At 40.2% G+C, this 20,142-nt stretch overlaps 1 protein-coding gene across 5 annotated transcripts in view; it reads left to right on the forward strand.

The window, feature by feature from the left end:
• Positions 1-20,142, forward strand: part of col12a1b (collagen, type XII, alpha 1b) — a 153,728-nt gene that overhangs the window by 22,418 nt on the left and 111,168 nt on the right. For 4 of the 5 annotated variants that reach the window (XM_031751530.2, XM_039599428.1, XM_039599429.1 and 1 more), the window contains exons 12-14: positions 40-315; positions 14,740-15,009; positions 19,613-19,879. The exons of the other annotated variant lie outside the window; for it this stretch is intronic. In XM_031751530.2, the coding sequence (XP_031607390.2) occupies positions 40-315; positions 14,740-15,009; positions 19,613-19,879 (813 nt within the window). The remainder of the gene's footprint in view (positions 1-39; positions 316-14,739; positions 15,010-19,612; positions 19,880-20,142) is intronic. 5 annotated transcript variants of the gene reach the window in all.

A 20,142-nucleotide genomic window follows, 5' to 3' on the forward strand; every position in this document is an offset into this window, starting at 1 on the left:
CAGTTAAAGCTGAGGGTGTCTGATTCACTTGTGTCGCAGAACAAGGCCCAGTTAGCAACCTCAGAGTATCTGAAGAGACCACAGACAGCTTCAGAGTGTCATGGGTAGCAGCTCCCGGACCGGTCATTCGCTACCGACTCAACTATGAACCGGTTGACGATGAGAGCCTGAGGATGGAGACGACCACCACTGGCACGGAGATAACCACCGTGCTCCACGAGCTTCGGCCTCAAACCACCTACCGCGTCACCGTCACTCCCGAATACCCGTCCGGTCCCGGAGCGCCGCTGCAGACTGTGGGCACTACCAAAGAAGGCAAGTCTGGTTATCGACATATGCAACAAAAACATAAAGAAGCATAAACTATAGTTAATAAAAAGTTAATGGACAATAACCTTTTTAATATCACTTGTACACTTTTAGACTCTGCCGCGTAAAGGAAGAGTAGATTGTAGTGGGTTTAAAAGTTGGGCACCAAAGAAAAAAGATCATTAGCCCCATTTAATATCGGGTCTATGTACCCACAGACTGCAGAGGTAAATTAGCTAGCAGCTAAATCTGGTATATGGCATCTTTTTCACTATGGGATGAACGTCATTGTGTGTGCTTCCTGATAAAAACCAAATGAAAACAAATATGAACACAAGAGGAACCAGCAATTACTTAAAACTCTGTGGTAACATTACACTTCCTGTCTGCCTTAGCCAAAGCATCTTGGGAACTGTAGTACCAAGGCTAAAGCTGAACAGTAAAGGGTTCGGTTTGTTGAGCCTGATGCTGTGCCATAGATCTCCATGTAACAGTGTGAAAACTGAAAAAAACAAACAAACAAACAAAAAAAACGGATAAAGGCTTCAAAGGGTTAACAATTAATGGGCAACAGATGTTCTTATAAATAAGAGCTACATGAGTGAAGCTTCAGTTGAAGGAGATTTTTGTTGTTTTCGGGACAAACTGAGCCCAGAAGTCCAAGTAGTTGGCTCAGTGGCTCGTTGAGTCACCGGTTCTGATCCCTGGCAGGTGCCTGCAGACATCGTGTGATCATTTACTTGGTGCTAGGGGACTTTAAAAACTATGAAAATCTAATTGCACCTTTAAATCACAAAGGATTTGGTGATGATTAAAACTTAATGGATCCAAGCTGTCGTTCCGGCTTAAAGAATGGGAATAAATCAGACTTTATTCTGATAGCATTAAGTGTCTTTTTAAAGTCATCGTGGTGCCTTGGAGTGTGGGGAGTGCGCACAGTTTTTGACCCCTGCGAAGTTAGCGCAGCCTGCCTCCTGTTGAACTCCTCGTCAGATCTGTCCAGCCTTACAGGGAAAGGAATGAAAAACAGACATAAGCTCAGAGATAGAAATGGACCATGGTGTACTCAGAGGCGATAAACAACAAAGACAGGAAGCAAACCGAAGATGTTTTTCTCAAGTTTTGTAGATTCGAGCACAGGCGGATTTACTGCTTTTAGAGAGGAATGACGAATCTTCTAAAGACGCTTAAGATTATAATCTTTTATCCAAAACTGAAGACGGAGGCTGGAAATAAACAAATCATACTCCTTGGTGCCATGGAAACAGCTTTTCTTAGCGTTTACCTTTCACCTCCATCTCCTTTCAGCTCCTTCACATAGTGCAGCTGCGTGTCGTCTGAGTCGACTCTATTTTTTGTTAGTTTTTTTGGAATTTGACAGTTTATAAAATGGGACAGGATTAATCCCAGCCTGCACCTCTTTGACATGAAACGCCCAGCTGGCCCTCAGATGGATTTATTCTCCCCCTCATTTGGCTTATAATATTGTTCCTATTAGAACATGACTTTACCTCAAAACTATAAATTGATGCAGAGCCTTGAGGTTTTGCATGCATTCTTTCTTTTTTGCTAGCAGTTTTCCCACCTCCCATAACACACAGTTACATAGGAGTCAGTTAACTCTTTGTCCCAGTTTTCCTGACTGATATCAGGGGGAAAGTTTTTGCTTAAAATACATCTACAGTAAGAAAAATGCACGCGCAGGAAGCTCTGCCCATGACTCACGGTTTATTTTAACAGTTATTTTTCAAAGAGGAAATTTTGAAACATACTTCACTTTTAGAGTCTCGTTGACTAATTGACATGCTGGTAGCTGCCCAGTAAAAACAATTTTCTTCTGCGCTGCTCCAGTGGAGCAACTGGGAGTTCGGTGTCTTAGTCAAGCAGTCCTCCGGCTCAGAGAGTGTTTCCCATCCAGTTTTTTTCTCCTCCAGTCACATGACGCATGATTAATGGGCCACAACACATTAATGATTAATGCGTCACATGACACATGATTAATGGGCCACAACACATGCACCTTTTTGTCTGTTTGTTTGTCTCTTTCATCTGTTTCCATGAGAAAAGCTGTTTTTCTTTGTTTTTCAGACAAAAAAATCCCCTCAAACACAGAGTGTAGACACTATTTTTTAATTAAACCACACAGGTAGCAACGAGACGTCAGACTGTAAAGAAGTCTATGGGAAAATGTTCTCTGTTGATTTATGACCTCAGTAAATACTTTCCTTGTGAGTATATAGTCTCAATTACTAGCTTCAAGTCTCATTTAATAAAACATGATGTTCGTTTAGTAAATTATGGTCTCCATTAGAGTCAAAAAGGACAATAAAGCTGTGTGTGCTTTAGGGTAGGTCTGTGTCGTGATTGACAGGTCTCTACCCCCAGACCTATCCCTCGTTTGTTACACATAGTTTAAAAACACCAAGACAGTGGCAGCAAAAATCCTCATAGAGATTTCACCAACCAATGGGGGACATCATGGTGCATGGAGGTAGAGTAACCATTAGAGATGAAAAATTGAGCATGATCTGTGTAATTAAAGCAATTGCCAGTGTGAGTGACGGATACCATGCGATAGGGTAAACACATTGATGGGTTAGCTGTGTAACTGGAGTCTGAATCGCTGAGGTATATAATGGCAGCATAAACTATCACATGTCAGACACAAAGAGCAGTCTGTGGTGTATCATCAGCATTGTATTGCTTCTGCTGGTGGTTAGACTTATGCAGGCAGCCATCAAGGTAAAAAAAAAAAAAATCAACTAAAACAGAGAATTAGCATCAAGTCTACTGAGCATTTTAGCCTGACTTATCATTTTACACAAACTTGGATCATAAATATCTGAAGCATTTATTATTTTAAGTTCCTTTGGCTGGAAAGCAAAACTTAATCTCTAAATTAAAAGTGACTTTTGGTGGTAAAACATCAGATTCACCTGACAAAATATTTAATTTTCAGGTTAATTAGCATTTATTAATGCACATTTGTATTCCATCTTCATTCTGGTCTGTATAGCTAACGTAGAGTCTGTAAAATAAACCGCAAGGGTGTTTAAAGGTGCACACGATTTCTGTGTCAGCTTTTGCACACAGCTGCCGATCCCCCGAGATTAACCGATAATGCTTTTTTTATTACCGCCCAACAGCCACTGTTAATGTTTGAGGTTTTCCGTAATTGCTGTGACTAAACGCTGGAAGAGAACCAGATCATAACAAGGACTCTTAAAACAAACATTTAATGGAAGTCTGTGTTTAAAATGAGGCTCTTTTGCTCCAAAATATTGTAAATGATCTGATTTTCAATACCCGGCGAGGCTTGGAGGTCAGAATTATTGTTACTGGAGAGAAATAATAAACACTCAGAGCATAAGAGAGGGGAGAGGAGGAAACCTTCCAGTTTTCATAGAGGGTTATTGTTAGTGTTAAAAAATGGCTTCTTTTACCTCTTGGGTATTATTTTCGTGACTTTACCCATCACTTCTGATATCACTTAGGTTAATTGTTAAGAATATGTTAAGTCAAAACAACCTTAAATCTTAATGTAGGTAATGTTTTTGGCATTATTTGACAAAAAAGTCATAATAAGCTTTCAGCATTGCATTACATTGGAGTGAAAGTGGGAGGTAAACCTCTGTACCTCCTCTGGAGTCAGATTTTAGTCTTTAGGGAATCTAGCCAGTGAAGAGAGAGAGTGAGAGAGAGTTTAGCTAATCACATGTTTTTTTTAGACTAGATCAGGTGGTTGCTCTGCTGTGTTATGAATACCATTAATGTCGGGTGAATTTGAGCATAGCATTAGTTCTGGTGTGTCATTGAGTAGAGCTGATCTCATTTAAAGCTCATTTCAGTTGTTTTGTCTGATGACTTATGAGACGCTTCAGTTCGGTAAACCTGATATATCAGGGTGCACTATTTAAGCTGCCTAAGCTGCCGCTGCTGCAAGCCTCTTTGCAACCCACATGTGCTAAATAACATGCTTCATATGTTCATGTGTGCTCTGACCTTTGAGAGGGTCCTGCTCTCCATGTTTGAACTATAATATTCAGCTTTGAATCTTACGTGAAACCATAGTATCAGAACAGCCTGCTTGTTTGAAGCACATGGATATGCCTGACTTAACTGGAGATTATGTATCGGAATTTCAGGAGCGGGACCACGCCTCCAAACATGCTCCTTCCGGTTCTCATCTATACAGGTTCCCTCAGTTCTGCAAGCTGTTCATTCTCGTTTATGTGCCCCACCTTTCCTCCCCTGGGGATCTGCCAGGCCTGTGACCCGTCGCCAGTCCCCTTCGAGGCCTTCCCGAAATCGCAGCTCAGTTCATGTCCAAGCATTCACCTTTACCTACTAAAACGCTCTCGAACCTAAAATGAGGACGTGGGCCCTAGTGAATCTGGTTTTAAGGGCATATGAGGTGTTCAAACCAAATACGAAGTATAGATTTTACAAGCTACAGTGGCAGACAAGTCTATTTAAAGATGTGAACAGAAGAAATTTGAAAATATTTTGTTAAAAATCTGGTCTTAGGCTGTCTTGCAAAAACCTATAAGACTGTGGAGAGATTAAAGAGCATTTTATTATCATCATCATCATGTAAAAAGGTTCTGCAAAAATGCGAATAGACACAATGCTGTGCTGGGCGACATGTATTTATTTATTTATTTTTATAAACTGCATCACTCTGTTGTGAAAACAGAATCACCAGCTGAAATTATTCCACTAGCTTCTCCTGACCCTCCTGACAAGTTTTTTTTCCACTTAATGGAATATTTTTGTACTTTAACATTAGTTATGAAACCTGCCTGCACGCAGGTCTGCTTACACATTCTCAGTTTTTGCATGTTTGTGCATGTTTGTCGGCACATATACGTTGGGGCTGCATGCAGATGGCCCTCTCAGAGCCTTGCAAGCGTGGTCAGAATTTACGGACGAGTTTTACTTTAGGCACACTCCTGTAGAGGCTTAACGCCATAGAAGTGAGCTACATCCTGGTGAACCAAAGGTTAAAACACATAGCGTTTAACTGCAATGACCTCACTTTGACTACAGCTTGAAACATTTTTCCTAGAGGCAAAAATTCCCTCAATTCATACTCTGTGTGAGCCATTTAATCAAGTTGTCAAAGGAGTTTGCAAAGAAAAGCGTCTGGACTTCTTTGAGTTGCTTGAAGACGTTTCACCTCTCATCCGAGAAGCTTCTTCAGTTCTAAGGTCAAATGGCCGAGAGTCCCAGATTTAAACCCAGTGGGAGTATCCCCCCAAAGAGGGACAAAGGACCCCCTGGTGATCCTCTAATCACATGCGCCAAGGTGTGAAAGCGGGTGTGGTACCTAATCAGCCAGGATTTCGGGTGAGCTCATTGTGAAACCTGGCCGCACCTTGTCATGTGAATTCCTGAGGTCAGATGGCCCAGGATGTGAGTGGGATACTCCCACTGGGTTTAAATCTGGGACTCTCGGCCATTTGACCTTAGAACTGAAGAAGCTTCTCGGATGAGAGGTGAAACGTCTTCAAGCAACTCAAAGAAGTCCAGACGCTTTTCTTTGCAAACTCCTTTGACTACGATGACCTGGATGACTGAGAACCTTCACAGACATTTAATCAAGTTAGTTTATTATATAGCAAATTTACACACATCAGCAAGCACCTGACATATCTTTCAAACCAATAAAATAAATTAAAAACAGATAAAATACTTAAAAAGTTGCAGGCACTGTGCACTGAAATTCAAATCCAATCTTTTTTTATTGAGTCATAAAAAATGTTAGCATAAAACTTCTTCTTAAATTTTCTAAGTAGGACACAGCCTCTGATTGGCTGTCCCTGGCAAACAGAAGATTTTTTAAAGCATATGGGAGGAGCTTCTGTGCTTTTTTATGACATCATACAGAGCCAAGAGTAGAAAAAATCAGAGTAATTTGAGTAGTTTGAGGCCTAATTTTTGCCTTATGGGTATTACTTGTTCATATACTGACATTATATTTCCAAACTTTGGGCATTTTTAACGTGAACACCTACCTGTGGAGCAGAACACAAGACTGAACATTAGGAGAAGCTGAACATGTCCACTTTAAGCCATGTTTGGACTCTTGGAGTGGAGTAGCTGCTCTCCAAAGCACTTACAGTAACACAGCAGTGGACAGAGCAGCAGACAGCCAGAGTGAGAGGTGGAGATGTGGAGATGAGGAGCAGCAAGACCGGACAGGAATGTAAGCCAGCTGAGAGCAAGGCTGGAAGGTTAGGAGGAGCAGGGAAGACTGACTCATGCCTGTCTCTCTGTCTGTCTTCACCGTTTCTCTCCCATTCTGTCTAGCTCCACTCGTCTGTCTCTCTCCTTCTCAACCTTTCGTGTTATTCCACTCCTGCCTCGCGCTGTTGCTCTCTCTCTTTCTTTCTCTGCACCTTGTGAGGGCTTGCCTGGAATTTAATAGTGTTGTCCAAAGGCTCCAGATGCCTCCCCAGTTGCTGTGCCATGCCTTTTTTTTCCGATGCTTCAGGTTGTTGGGTGCTTACTGGCGCAGTGTGGTGTAGAGTCCAAAAATTCCCTATGATGTCTTTTCTTAAACACGTTTCCTAGACCTTGATGGAAAAAGTCATGGGGTCAAGTTAAGATGTAAGATGTAAAGGAGAATTCATCGCTCACAGAGTCCAACTAAGATTTTTAATAATGTGATACAACCCTGCTTGATTACATCAAAAATAATGATTACATTTATTTTGAACTGACAGCTATTTAACAAGATAAACTGAACTTTAAATCATCCTGATAAAGCTCGTATTATTTCATTCAGTTAGGAACACAGCCAAGGTCTTGGTCTGCTGGACTGTGAGGTAAAAACATTTCTTCTTTCTAAGTGATGGATGACTTTGGTTATTTTTTCTGTATAGAAAGTATATCAGCACAAATCCTCTATTTATTTGTTCTTATTTCAGTACTTTAAACCCTGGATATCTTCCAATACAACCATAGACTCCATTTAAAAGCCATGTACTTACCCACTTGTGCTATAAATTAGAAAAAAATCATCAAAATGTGTGCATCACTCAACCGTTCACCATCAGTAAAACAGGTCAGGTGCTAATTGTGCATAAAAAGGAAGATTGTGTCTCTTTGAGGATGTAGTGCTGTGTGCACTAAGTGTTTAGACATTAGTGTAAGCTCACTTTGTGGCCAGCATCTCTGCCTCTTTGTTACCACGTTTCCTTATTTTAGGCCTCAGTCACACAGTCCTAGTTACCCCATGTGACACCTGCAGCTGGAGGTTGTCTTCCCTGCCTGGTAAGCGAGTGGTTATTGGAATACCCTCTCTATGGTGCTCAAAGCTCACAGCTGACTTCTCTCATGTTATTGGGCCTGAAGCTGAGGTTGTGTTGTTTGTTTGTGAAAGCTTAAAGACACAGGGTGAACTTTAGCTTGTTCAGAAAACTGTCAGTAACTGTAGCGGTAAGGCTCCAGACTCTCCTGGCTGTAGCCCACATCAGCAGCTGGCAGGAGGGTGATCATTACCTTTGCGTCCTTTGCACTTGTAGGCTTAATGTTCTCAGATCAGCAGCGATCCTTTACCCACATTAAAACCACGTTAAAACTATAACTGTACAGTTACAGCCCGTGTTGGGTTTCATCAGGACCTTGTTTTCTGCACCGGAGATTTCCGTTTATGGATGCTAAAATGGAAAACTCGTCTCCAAGCCAGATTCAGCACAATGTTTTCTGCGATCCATCAAACCGAACTACTGCCTACTGCATGAATGCTGCACAGAGGCTTTGTTTTCATTGTTTCGAACTTGTTCAAACACTCACACAGCAGAGCTCGGGATAAAGTCTTAAGACGTTTGCATAAGTGTGGCCCATCTCGCTCAGCTGTGTGACGCAAGCCTGTCCACAGCTGATATTTAAAAGAAGCTGCAGCTGCTTTCTGCTTCACTCCTGCATTTGGAAGAACTCCAGCGCGCTGACATTAACCAGGACTTCCTGATTGTGGAACTGGGGGAGCGTGATGCTGCTGTGGGATGGAAAATGGTTTTAATATGAAGGGAACATGTCACTTTTTTGTCAGATTGATGACTGTGCATATCCAGAGTTATATAATTCAATTTGAATGGTTTCCACAGAGCACTGAAAAAAAAGCTCCAAACTAGTAAAAACAAATGTCAGTAAAAGCTGCAAGAATGGGGATGATGAGGTGTATTTAAAGAGATTTTCCAGACAGTTTTTGTTTTCTGCTTTTATGTTAATGACTTTTAAGGATGATCTTTTATATTTTCACAACTTGGACTTCCATAAAACTCTAAATTTCAGCCTCATAAGATCTAAAAATACATATATAGAGGTTTAATTCTTGTAATGAGTTCTTTTCTTTGGCAGTTGCATCAGCTTGGGACACTAAATGTGTCGTAACCTTTGAAAATGACCTCAGCTTTCAGCAGGGGACTGGTTTCTTTGCAGCTTTTGCACCTCAGGTGAGATTAAGTTGTGGTCTAGTCTACCAGCGTGTCCTTTGTTCAGTGAGTTTGGCTGACAATTGCTATAAAAGAGTGAACAAACATCTTTAGCCAAAGAAATTGAGGTGATAAAGTTTAAAAAGGGGGAAAAACCTGCTGTGGTTTGCTGTGGTCACACTGGCTGTGAACAAATATTTCCCTCTGAGTGTTTCATGAAAGTTTGGAAGCTACTGATCCAAAAACAAAAGTTTCCAGACGTTAAAATTAATCAGTTGATCAGTAAAACTTTATTTGGATAGCACATTTCATGCAGGTTAGTGCAGTTCAAAGTCCTTCACAGATGAATGACCAGCTGATAGTAATTAGAAAAAAATATGTAGCAAGTATCAACTTGATAGAAATCAAAAAGACAACTAGGCAAAGAAATAAATACAAAATACAACTGCCTGTAAGTAAAATGAAAGTGTCTGGCAACAGATAGAAAAGAGATTCGGTAATATTAAACTAAAAATATACAAATAAAATAAATATTAAATAAAGTAGTGCTAGATAATCTATATTAGAAGAACCTACAAAAAGAACAGATGCATTTAAATATTTTAACTGTAATTGAATGTTAATGATGATTTGGGTTCTGACTTATTTTCCTGTTTTATCAGATTCTATTAGACTTGTTGTACAGGAGACTGACACAGCCAAAAATAAATAAAGACATAAATGTGACATGTGACAGTGTGGCAGACAGAATGAAGGACCCAAATGCAGGACTCACGAGAAATCAAGGAGTGAACTCAGGGAGGAAGCTTTAAAGCTGTGCCAACAAACTCAAATAATACAAACAGGAAAGGAAAGAAAACCTAAAAACTAGAAACTAAGAAAAAACTCAAAAGTAACCTGGGTAACAAGGAGCGCAGCAAAACATGCACAGTACACAGGGTAAACAGCAACAGCCAAAGGAAAACACAAGGCTTAAATACACCAGGGGGTAACAAGGGGATGAGAAACAGGAGGGAACCACAGCTGGGACTAATCTGACATAACAAGACGGGGAGGAAGCAAAACTGAAAACACAGGACACAGGAGGCAAGACTGTCAAAGTAAAATAGGAAATACAAGACAGGCACAGAGATGTAGACTTGACAGGGAGACCGGCTGACAGGGAAAACATGAAGCACAGAGACAAAAGTAACTAAACATGAGACGTGGAGCATGGAAAGGCAAGGTAACACAAACCTAAGGACTAGAATTAGGAATATAACATAAGCAGAAAACAATAATGAGAATCAAAACCACAAAAACCAACAAATCCAAACATATAACTAATCAAAAACACATCACACTGGGTCCCTGACAATAAATAAACATACAGATAAATTAATTAAAATTAAAAATTAAAAAAAGGGGAAATCAATAAATAACAAATTGAAATTGAAATGGGAATGTAAATAATGAGAAAATAAAAAGGGGGATAAATTTTAAAAAGCAAAATAAGAAATACATTTGTGTCAGATTTTGAAAATGAATGAATTCAGTGATGATGAGGCCTGATCACATTCTCATTTTAAGATTTCCAAAACTTCCTTTTGTCTTTTAGATATCCTGGGTGCAGCTGCAATCCTTTCCTTTATAGTCTGTCAGAGACACACTGGGTCTTTTCACAGTCTATGCTCCAAAAAAAGAAAAAACAAAGTAGCTTGGACCCTGCAGGGTTAAATTAGATCCAGGATTTAACAGAGAGCCAATAAAGCTAATATTGGAGAAATATGACATCCCTGTCAGTTACTCTCTTTGTGGTGTTTTGAATCAGCTTCATGTACATGTCGTGTGACAGCACGAGCCCTTTAATGTGAACCCAGACACTCGGAGTGGAGACTCGGTTTCAGGGCAGTTCTTCTCTTATTCACTGAGCTAGACAGACTTTTTCTTGTGATATGAAACAGCACCAGCAACACCACCAGAATGAAGTTTTTATCTTCATCTAGGCCGCCCTGATGAAACTGCAGTGACTCTGCATACTTTGGTGGCTGATGGTCGATGGAACATGTCAAATAGCCAAGTTTATACAAGGCAGCGATCCAAGAGACTTTCCATTGTGACTGCAGGGAGTCCCAGACACAGCACAAAGAGGCCAGACCTGAGAGCACCTCAGACCCGCCTCAGTCACATGGCCTTTAGGTGCTGTTTCTGTTCACACTATGAGTGACGAAGGTGCTAGAAAACTAGCCCAAAACTCTGAACTTCCCTGGAAAAAGCTCAAAGCAGCTTGACTTTGATTTGTAGATAGTTAATAGATAGACAGTGGTAGAAATCAGCAATACTGTCTTTAATGTGGTTTTATTCCGATTTGCTTTGATGGACTGTGGAAAAAGATGTCTGAGAGTTTTCAGATATTCCACACTACATGTGACGGCTGTTATTTTCCAATTTTTCGAGCCAGAGCTCCTCCGAGAAGATAAAACAAATGGCAGCATTGGTAGCTTCCTGCTGATGGCAGAGGTGCAGTGCATTGAAAATGGGGTGACTGAAGCTGAGCACCAGTGACAGTTAAAAATAAACTAAGAAATACACGCTTGACAGTTTTTCCTGAATTCCTTTGGCACATTTCACATTCTTGAAGATTCTCCAAAAGCGAACCTGCAAAAGCCAAAGCCACTGAGAAATGCTTCAAAACACAGAGCATTGAAAATTAAGCTTTGTAGTAACAGAAGATTAACCTTTTTCTTCTCAGAAATAAAAATTGATTGAAATGAGATGCAGACTGTCAAAATAAAAGCCTTAATTTGGGTAATCTGTACCTTGTACATCTTTCCCATGCTGCTGTGAGCACAGAACAATCTGCTGGTTCAGTCTTGTTTGTCCTGACATGCCGGAGAACTTGTTAGCGACTTAATTCACTAATAGAGCTTGTCTTTCTGTTTGGCCACATGTTTTGCACATTTAAAAAGACGATAAAAATGATATTTCCGCCATCATTTTGGCAGGAAATCAGTGGCCTGCTCTCGATAACATTCAGGCTCCCTTTTAATTTGAGTTATTTCTCATTTTTTCTAATTATTTTGAGTTTGCACATGCACGTTTCCAACATTAGATTTAAAAATATGCATTCTGAATTTTCTTCTTCTTTTGAATAGAGACCAGAAACATTTTTTCCTACTATAAATATTGTTGAGCTGGGAGTTTTCCTTTTTTTCCCTCCCTTCTCTCCAAAGATCTGTATCGACTGGCAAAAAAGCTTGAATGTGATTTATTTCACGCTCATCGCGCTGATTATATAGCTGGATTTAATATTTGGTGATAATTATCCTGTTGTGGAAACTTCATCGCCACAGACGAAGAGTTATAATTCAATATTGGCCCTCCCTCTTTCACTTTTCTATCCAGACACAGCAGATTGCTGGAAATATTTGTGAATGATGATAGAAGAGGAGATTGTATGTCAGTAAGAGGCAACAGGCAACCCAACAGTGAGACGCAGCACAAAGTAGATTTGTGGGGTTTGTGTATATCCGTCTGTATTATATGTGCCTGAGCTGTCATGAAGTTGAGTTAAGGTCCTAAAACATCTGAAAACTCTTTAACATGAACCAGTTTTACAGTCCGTGTCACTTCTACCATCACTGAGTTTATTAGCACTGTGCCAAAACATATTTGATCCCCAAAGTTCAGTTTGTTTAACTGGTGGGATCGGTCTATGCCTTGCCCTGGCTTGGTTGAAGAGGTGCTCGTCAGTCGAACTCAGACATGGTACACAAATATTCTGATCGCTGACCGCGCCCACACATGGAATCCAACGTTTCCTCAATGACTGCTGCCTCTTTGGAAATCCTATAAAACAATGAACCTCACTGCGCTGTGCAAGAGCGCTTTTCATGAGCAAATTAGTGTAAAGCAGAGAGGGTGTAGAGAGTCGAGCTGAGACAAAAGCACCCATGGGCCCAGGTATGCGTAGGTCAGCAGGGGGAGTGGGGAAGAAGGACAGTTTTATTTGTATAGTACAACATCACAGCAAAAGTTGCCTCAAGCCAAGTTGCCTTTATATTGTAAACTAAAGACCCTACAATAACACAGAGATATTCCCAAAAATCCGAAGCACAGAAGCACTTGGCATCAGTGGGAAGGAAAAAGTCCCCTTTAACAGGAAGAACAAGGCTCAGGGAGAGGAAGCCATCTGCCACGATGTTAGGACAACGATGCTTAGTGTGACAATGCAATCAGAGTAAAAGGTTAACGTAACTCTATAAACCTCCCTTTATGTTTATTTATCTGCCTTTTTCATAGTTTTAGGACAGAATTGGTGTCTTATAACCTCAGGCTTTAAACGATCTCTGTAAAAACTCACTGCAGACATATTCACCCGCACGTGTTTTATTTTGGTCATTTCAGTCACAGTCCTCTGGTAATGAGACACACCCATTTGTTGTTCAAACCTTCTGTTTGACAGATAAATAAGGTAATTTTGAAACGTGACTGATGCGAAGCCCCTCCAGGAAAGTCCAAGACCAAAAATCTGGAAAAATCCTGAAACTGTTTTGTTATTTCTGACAAGTTTCCACGAAAAAAGACCAAAAACAAAGTTTACGAAGAAATCCCAGTAACAAGACAAATCTTATTCCTGTGCATCTCGAGCTCCACGGTTGGCACCCAGAAACGGATCTGAAGCATTGCTGCCATGTTCCCTGGTTAAGGACTTCTACATTTATTGCAGTTGCATTTAAATATTTGTGAAAAAGAAAATGTGCTGTAGTTCAGGTTGCAGTATTATTTTAAACCCCACAGGTCTGGAAACAGGCAATAAAAAAAAAAATTATGATTTCAACATTCAAGTTAGTCCGTGAGTATCCACAACAAATCTCCTGGTATCCAGTAATTAAAACTATGCTTGTAATGTTCCACAGTTCCACAATTAGCAAAGCAGAATTTGGACAGCTTTAATTACTGGAAAATTTCCCTTTATTGGTTGATTAATTTTATTGCTAAAAATAATATTGAACTCACTCAGGACTCAGGACATAAACAGTGGTCATTGATCAGCAGAGGAAAAGGAACTGTGAATGTGCCAGCGTTAATCAGAAGGGTTGATTTTCATCTGGATCTGATGTTTAAAGGCTTCCAAAAATATAATATAACTGATTTATATTCAATACGTAATAATTAATAGAAATTTAATCCACTCAGAGAGGGCTAGAAATAATAATAAGATATGTTACACATGGGAACAAGGCAAAATATGGAGTGAAAAAGGACTTTGCTGTTTGATAAATTGTTCTAAAGGTTCATAAAACCCACAAGAGAGACATTCACGAACCATTAACTCTAGAGTAGCCAGCAAAAAGCTGAAAAAAGTGAGCTATCAAAGTGTTCAGCAGAAGATCTTCCAATAAAAGGAGAACTATAGTGATGATTTGATGAAGCAGAGACATCCAGTGAATTACATTAAAGAGATTTCCTGTTGGTGCTTGGACACTTTGAGTTCATGCGGTTCCCGACATGTTTTATGTCTTTCTTCTTTCCCCTATCCAATGCTCTGCACTCACTAATGATGCCGAAAAATCTCAAAATATCCCCCAAAATATGAACAAAAAGCACTGGACAGCTCTTCACATGTGTTTATGCCGTCCTCTCAGGCCTTTATGGCTGTGGTGATCGGTCCACTCGATTGCCTTTTAATAGTTTCCATTTTGAAAAATAATTTGATCTGGCAGCACGTCCAATATGGTCCCTTTGTTTAAAAGGGAGGATGGTTTTAAATAATAGAAGTCACAAATACTGGAAAGAACATTAAAACATGTCTGCCAATGTGACTGTATGGTATAAAAAATGCTCACAGTCAAGTCTGGAAACATCTGCTATGATTTGAAAGGAAATTTAAGAGCTATGGTGTCCAAAACTAAAACTGTGGAATCAACAATCGCCATTTATATTTTATACACAGTATAAGTTATTATGTCACGTTCCTTTGATTAATTCACTGCTTAACTGTTATTTCCAGAGGGGGGTCCTCCTAAAAACTTGGTCACCAGCGATGTAACTGACACCAGCTTCATGGCGTCTTGGACAGCGGCGCCTGGGAATGTGAATACGTATCGTGTTCAGTGGAAGTCGATGTTTTCCCAGGAGATCCAAGAAAAAACAGTGCCAGGAGATGAAACCAGCACCGTGCTAGAAGGTCTGACTCCAGAGACACTTTACCAGGTCTCTGTGGTTGCCGCCTACCCCCACAAAGAGAGCGAGCCACTCACGGGATCAGAAATCACAGATGGTAAGACCTTTAATAGACTCTTCAGTCTTTCATCTTTAGCAGTAAGAGAAAATGCATGCATGCACAAAAGGATGAACGCTGAAAAAATAAAGAAATTCATATATAATCAATGACAGTTACAGGAAATATTTATGAAAGAACAGACAAAATAAATGTTAACCGTGAGCAAACATATGTTTCTATTTGATCTGACTCTCATAACAAAAACCAGATCACAGATTGGACCAACCGGTAGTAAACAGAAAGCAAACCTTCCCGTGTGGTCTCACTTGTCATGGTAGAATAGGTCTTGATAGAGTGCTGGACGTAAGTGCTGTGACCTTGCCTGAACATCATGGTGTTACCCAACTTCTAATAGGAAGGTGGGAGCTACAGTCAGCAGTGCCCTTTCTACTGACACCAAGATGGTCTGACATCTGACAACTGACATCCTGACATTAGGTAGTGACCAGAGTGTGATTTGAAAGTGTCCCACTCAGAGAAGACCATGCTAAACTTTAGGAGAGGGCACATCATACTGTCACAACCATTATCTCCACTGACACCTCCGGTGCCGACAAACATGTTGTTAGTTACAGCTTCTCAGAACCCCAAAAAAGCAAATCTTGGTGATAGTTAAACCTTTAATTTTAGCTGTGAGGGGGGCGTTGGCCCACTTGGAGATAGAGGTGGGACTTGAGCATATTCTGTACATAAAAGGTGGATGCAGCAAAGTGAGACCACCTGTTGGATTCTAGTTTCTTTGGTAGCCTCAAGTGGACGTTAGAGGAATTGCAGTTATTGGCGCTTCCACATTAGCTTTATGTCTTGATGATTGTAGCTTCACTTTCCGCAGTCACACAAGTAAATATTTGGCCCTTCTGTTACAAGCCACAAACATACAAAAGGCATTTTGGGGGGGGATCAGCTTTTTTTTCTGGAGCTGTCCGTTTGTCAGCGGCACATGCTCATAAAATCTGGCAGCAGAGTTATGAAAAAAAGGATCATTAGTGCAGCTTGTAATGTGTCTTCTTTCTGGGTTAGAGCATCTTTGGGCCCAAGTTCCCCAGTCCAATATTCTGTTAACACACATTAACCCTCCAATTGTTTTAATGTCGAGTCCACCCTAACACCTCACCCTAACCCATGTCACACTAAACAAATACGGAGCTGGGAAACACTGGGAAAACGCTTCAGAGCATTGTTTTCCCTGTAAAACTTATTTTGTGCAACAAAAGGAGCCAGACTTGTCAACTGTTTGAATAGAGTTCAATATTAAATGACTTGATTTAATAAGTTATGAAATTGCCATAAAGGTCGTGGTAAACAAGATCAGCAGCTTTTGGCACATCACAGTGTGTCTGCTTCTTGGGCAGTGACCATCAGCTGGACTTCATTACTTTTCCTAGTATGTTGTGGGATACTTTAAGTAAAGCTTAACTCTAAACATATATAGGGTGAAAACGACAATGGCACACTCACTATTTAGGGTAATCTGTATAATAGGGTGAGTAATGAGTTATTTCAGATGTAGTTCATGTTTTATTTGGTGCCAAAAAAGTTATCTTTGCTCAACATGAGGGCTGCTCGGCGATGTCAGTCGTGTTTAACAATTTATAGAGGAGGAGTCCAGAAATTTTTCTTCTCTCTGGCTGAAGCAGATCTAATTTTGAGATCAGTTCTTATCACCTGAAATTTACCCTCACCTGTGTATCCTCCTGTCTTTGAATGAATAAATAATCTTTATTTGGGGGTTAAAGTGCTTTGCTTGAGATCACAGTGATTAGTCACTCTGAGATCATCCGGTTAGCATCAGTCCAGATGTTTAAAAGGTAGCGTTCAGGCCACGAACCCGTGTTTTTAACCCTCAGAGGGGAAGTCAATGACATCCTCACTATTCTCAGACATTTGGCTGAAACTCGCTGTTCTGATTGCAAGCTCATGAACGTGAGCCAGAACAGATTCAATGCTTCCTTTTGTCAGGAAAAACAAAATCTATTTCTTACATAATCATACAGTTGGCACTCTCCAACGGGTTTCTGGTTCCTGGTTGGTGGAAGCTGTCCAAATTTAAATTAAAAATTTCAGTGTAGATTATTTTCAGGCCGAGATTTAAAGCGAAGCTGCAGTTCGGTGACAGATTTGCTTGTGCTGCGTTCTCAGTAATAACACGACTACAGCGTGGGTGTCCTGTGAACTGCATGCTCACTTATTGTGTCCGAGTTGAGGCACTCTCTAAAAATGTCAACGCGTCCCTCATTTCATTTGCACACATGGGAAATTAAACACACACACACACACACTTGCATACACACACACATGGGCCACCCAAAACAAAGAAGGCACAGATAAACTATCGCATCTTACTTCATGCTCTCCCTTTGCATCTTTCCAGCAGAAAATTTGAATCTCCTGTTTTAGATTTGTTTAAATCCATCAACACACGGAGAAGTTGGATTCAGTATTTTTTTCCACCTATAAAAATCCTCCAGAGTGAAATCAAGTAGTTTGAAAAACTTTCCCCGGGATCATTAAATATACATATTATTTCCTCGCAGAGTTTTTGTAATCGCTAGCAGAATTGTCAGAATGACTTAATTTTAATTCACAGGGCTTCTCTGTTGTTTCGGGGCAAAAAGGAAAATGTGGTTACCATTTCCTCCCAACCGATCACTTCTGGGTGAAAGCCTAATTTACAGCCAATTACATCTGGCGGGTAGCTGATAGTATTACTCAACATTTAGGCCCGCGGTTATGAATGCTAACGACGACTGAGGGAATACAGAGGGATACTTCACGTGGCCGAAAGAAGAGATGATTGCTGGAAAGGTTCAGATAAAGAAATATTGAATGAGCTTTATGGCAGCAATGCTGAGTGTTTTTGGAGGACATGAAATGTGGCAAAAACTACATTTTACATGAAAAGAGCTTCAGGATGAAAGTGAACCTATGCTTCTCACATCCAGTTTTTATTTTTTGGACTCTGCTAGAGTGGCTGTCCATTATTATTTATATTAAGCTGGGTCTGGGTTCTGAAACAAGCCTGGTTGGAAGTCCAGCTGAGACCAAAACTTTAGCTATACAGACTCAAAAAATGATCCTTCACCCAATTATTTTGAGTAAAATGAAGCTAAAATGTATAAAATCAGAGGTTAATTTAATAATTAATCATTAAGGAAAATATGATTGGTATAAAGTGAATGTATACCAATCAAGTAAATTTCATTTGATCAGATTCTATTAAATTCAATTTTTCAATTCAGTTCATTTTTTTTTATATAGTGCCAAATCCTCAAGGCCCTTTATATTGTAAGATAGGCCCTACAATACTGCAAAGAAAACTGAGAAAACCCTAATAATCGCATGATCCCCTATGAGCAAGTTCTTTGATGACAGTGGGAAGGAAAAGCTCCCTTTTAACAGGACAAAATCTCTAGCAGGTAAAAATCCTGAATCCAGGTTTTAGTAAATAGAACAGAGGTCGGACACCAAGGAGCAGCTGGAGCAGACTGAGGACAGGCAGTAAGACAAAGAGCAGAAACTATCCAGCGTTCCAAAAATAAAGAAAGCACAGAGACTTACAAGCAGTTTGGCAACAGCAGAGGTCAAAGATCACACACGAGAGGCGAGGAATGAACACTGGGAATATGACAGAGTCACATTATCTAATGATCAGACACAGGTGGAAAAGATAATAGTGGGAACATAAAGTAAGGAGAAAGCAGAAATAACTAAGGGGCATGACAAATCAAATGAAATAATTAAAAACACCATATGGAATTGCCTTTTCAGTGTGTGTGCTGTGATTGGCAGCCTTTAAAACAGAGCCTGGCTCCGTGCAGAGACTTCCTGGATGAAAAGGCCTGAGTCTAAAAATACTAACATCAAAGTGGACATATCCACCTTGATGTCACCCACTAATTTGAGGAATCCTTTATGAACCCTCGATTTTAAGATAATGGCATTGCCAGCTGAGTTTTTATGAAGCCACAAGTGACCATGTTTAGAAGAGATGGTGGAGTGAAAGCTGTGTTCATAGACTTAAACTAATTATTGCTAAGTAGCATGAATAAAACACTAGAAACACAAGAATTTCACTCAAACAAAACTAAAACACAGACTTAGTAGAAGGGCTGTTAGTTCAGTTAATGCCACAATAAGCCACATTATTTGTGATTATGCAAAGGCATGTTGCAAAAGGCAGTGATACCATAACCATGAGCCATTTACCATTTTGCACAACTTTAAACATCGATAAAATATAAACTGGGGAACTATAGAAAAAATAATCCTCCATACGTGTGTCATAAAGAGGGAAAGGCAAAAACTGTTTTTGGAGCAGGCTGTAAATGTGTTTATTTCAGCTGTTGGAGATTTTAACATGGGAGTCTGAGGGGACTGACTCGTTTTTGGAGCCAACCCCAAGTGGGCATCGGGGGAACTGCAGATTTTAGCATTTTTCAGCCCTGCAGGTTTCTGCTTTAAAACAAACCCTGGATAAGTCAAATATACTTTGATTACGTTTCCCCAGAACATATTTAAATGGGAACCGGTATAACTAGTTTTTCTTTAACGATACTGAATCATGTTGTTGCAGTATTAAAAGTGCATTCTATGTTTTCAGCGTCTGCTGATGGGAAAAGACTGAGAGTGTCAGACGAGACAGAAAAAACCATGAGAGTCACGTGGACGCCGGCACCGGGCAAGTTGCTCAACTACCGGCTGAAGTACGTTCCTCACAATGGAGGCAAAGAAGTGGTCCAGAAAATCCCTGCAAAGGCCACTTCTACTGTCATGAAGAATCTGAAGCCCGCGACCACATACAATATCACCGTTCTACCCATCTACAAGCGCAGGGAAGGAAAAGCAAGGCAAGGAGTAGGAACGACACGTACGTTGGTCCATAATTCAACCCTCTGAGAGACAGCACACTGCAGAAACATGTCCATCTTAGCCAAGACGTTTAAACCTGTGCTCAGTCTAAAAATATGATCGCTGGTGGAACTGAACGATTAAAAAATCTGCTGCTGAGTGGCTCCTTACATTACACTTAAAAATGTAGTAGCTTAAAAAGTTCAAATCTACTGAGTTCAGACGAGTTTAGCTCAGGTGCTGGATGCAATGGGCACATAGTTACTCATTCAAAGTCATTTT

The sequence above is a fragment of the Oreochromis aureus genome, linkage group 15, assembly GCF_013358895.1.
Source record: "Oreochromis aureus strain Israel breed Guangdong linkage group 15, ZZ_aureus, whole genome shotgun sequence".
NCBI lineage: Eukaryota > Metazoa > Chordata > Actinopteri > Cichliformes > Cichlidae > Oreochromis > Oreochromis aureus.